Genomic DNA, 1,833 nt, shown 5'->3' on the forward strand with positions numbered 1-1,833 from the left:
GGTCTTTTCATGGGAATTGTTAAAAATTAGAAATATATAGAAAGTAACTTCCCGCCATTTCCTTTTCATGTAATGGTGAGATTAGATCGTGGGTGTTTTATTTTGTATTTCACACTGCCTTATATTATGCAAGTTTGGAATGTTGCCATGTATGTGTGAGCTGATTTACATAAGATTAATAAATAAGGTTATGAGTAGAAATAGATAAATGAATAACAAAAAGACAATATTGAATGCATGCTTTAATTTGAAGTGTACAGTACCAGAGAATTCACAGATTCATAGTCTTAGATTCTGCTGTCTGCTTAAAGAATATTTGAACAGAAACTTGTTTTCATAACTGATAACTTCAGATGAGATGTGTTGTTTCTAGCAGCCATAGAGCTTATTGATCCTTGTGATGTCCCAGGAGGACAAGCCCTGCCTCTGGCCGATCTGGACGTTAGAGTTGGGGATGGGGACCATCGTGGCTCTCCCGTTGATGGAGAAGGCTGTTCTGTCATAGTGCATGATGGAGCCGTAGTCATAGGGAGTGTTCAGGTTGTTGGTGTCCTGCTTGTTGAAGTTGTAGGCCTGAGCAGGGTCGATGTTTTCCCACACGATCCTGATGTAGCTGTCACGGTCGCTTCTGCACTGTTCGTGCTGGAAGCCCAGAGCGTGGCTGAACTCGTGCTGGACGATGCCGTGGTAGAGGCATCCCTGCCTGCTGAGAGAGAGCACCTGAGCACCCCCCACTTTGCCCAGTGAGGAGAAACATCCTCCTTGGTTCTGCACGGTGATGTAGTCGTACTCGTTGCTACGGGGGACGAAGCGGATACAGGTTCTGCCGCTGAAGCCCTGCAAGGCGCTGCTGATCAACTGCTTCTCTGAGTTGGTGTACTCATTGCTCACGGTGTAGGGGACCATCACCTGGCCGCTGGAGCTTTTCCTCCAGAAGCAGTTCTGGGTATAGCACCTCATGGCATTTCTGGTTCTGGGAACCAGCAGGTCTCCTTCCAGCAGGATCTCATTGCTGCCGTTGTTGGCGTCAGAATCCTGGTGGTCATGTCGATGGTGTCTGGGGCTTTTTCTTCTTTGCCTCCATCCTCCTGGAGAGGAAGTGCCTGAGAGAGGCCGAGCAGGAGCAGCAGCAGCAGGCTGGCGGAGGGACTCATCTTCAGGGTCGGTCTTGAGGCTGTGGAGCTTCTCTGGAGAGCTGCTGTGGAGAGACTCCTTGAAGCTTGATGTTTGACTCAGTTCAGTCCAGGGTCTTTATACTCTCCTCTACAGGTGTGTCTGCAGGAGGCTTATGGGTTGGGGTCTACACTGCTAGGCCTGAACAAACCTCTGGAGGGAGGACTCCACAGACAAGCCCTCTTTTTAAACATGGTTTGTTATCTCTGGTCCTGAGATGGAAGAACACAGCTTAACAGTGTTCACCAGGTTGCATTTGTTAAGCTACACACTCCATATGTTGTCTCACATTAGATTCTCTTCATCAAACCAGACTAATTTAAACAGAGTCATGTATTTGTTCATTTGAAACTTCCTTCTGATGTTTCTTTAATACAATAAAACAAAATTGCTTGTATGATTGATCAAAGTAAGGATGTATTCAAATACAAATCTATCATTCAGATAGGAACAGATAATGCACTCTGAACAGATATGAACAACAATAATAGTAAAAAACTCATAACTTTAGCTCTTGGCTTTTGTTTGCCATGTCTACAATCATTTTATTTTACCTTCTTAGCATGTTAACCTTTGTAATTACCATAAGACGATGAAAGTGAATACAGTAGATCGTCAGGGGGACGTGAATGTGTGGACCAGATGTCATGGCAATCCATC

At 45.1% G+C, this 1,833-nt stretch overlaps 1 protein-coding gene across 1 annotated transcript; it reads right to left on the minus strand.

Moving 5' to 3' along the window:
- Positions 1–241: 241 nt before the first annotated feature.
- Positions 242–1,314, minus strand: LOC116688470 (high choriolytic enzyme 1-like). The gene is given in 2 exon segments (XM_032514538.1): positions 242–1,028; positions 1,031–1,314. Coding segments are annotated over 2 exon segments (783 nt in total). The 5' UTR covers positions 1,155–1,314; the 3' UTR covers positions 242–369.
- Positions 1,315–1,833: the final 519 nt, after the last annotated feature.

The sequence above is a fragment of the Etheostoma spectabile genome, chromosome 1 (assembly GCF_008692095.1).
Source record: "Etheostoma spectabile isolate EspeVRDwgs_2016 chromosome 1, UIUC_Espe_1.0, whole genome shotgun sequence".
Classification (NCBI taxonomy): Eukaryota; Metazoa; Chordata; class Actinopteri; order Perciformes; family Percidae; genus Etheostoma; species Etheostoma spectabile.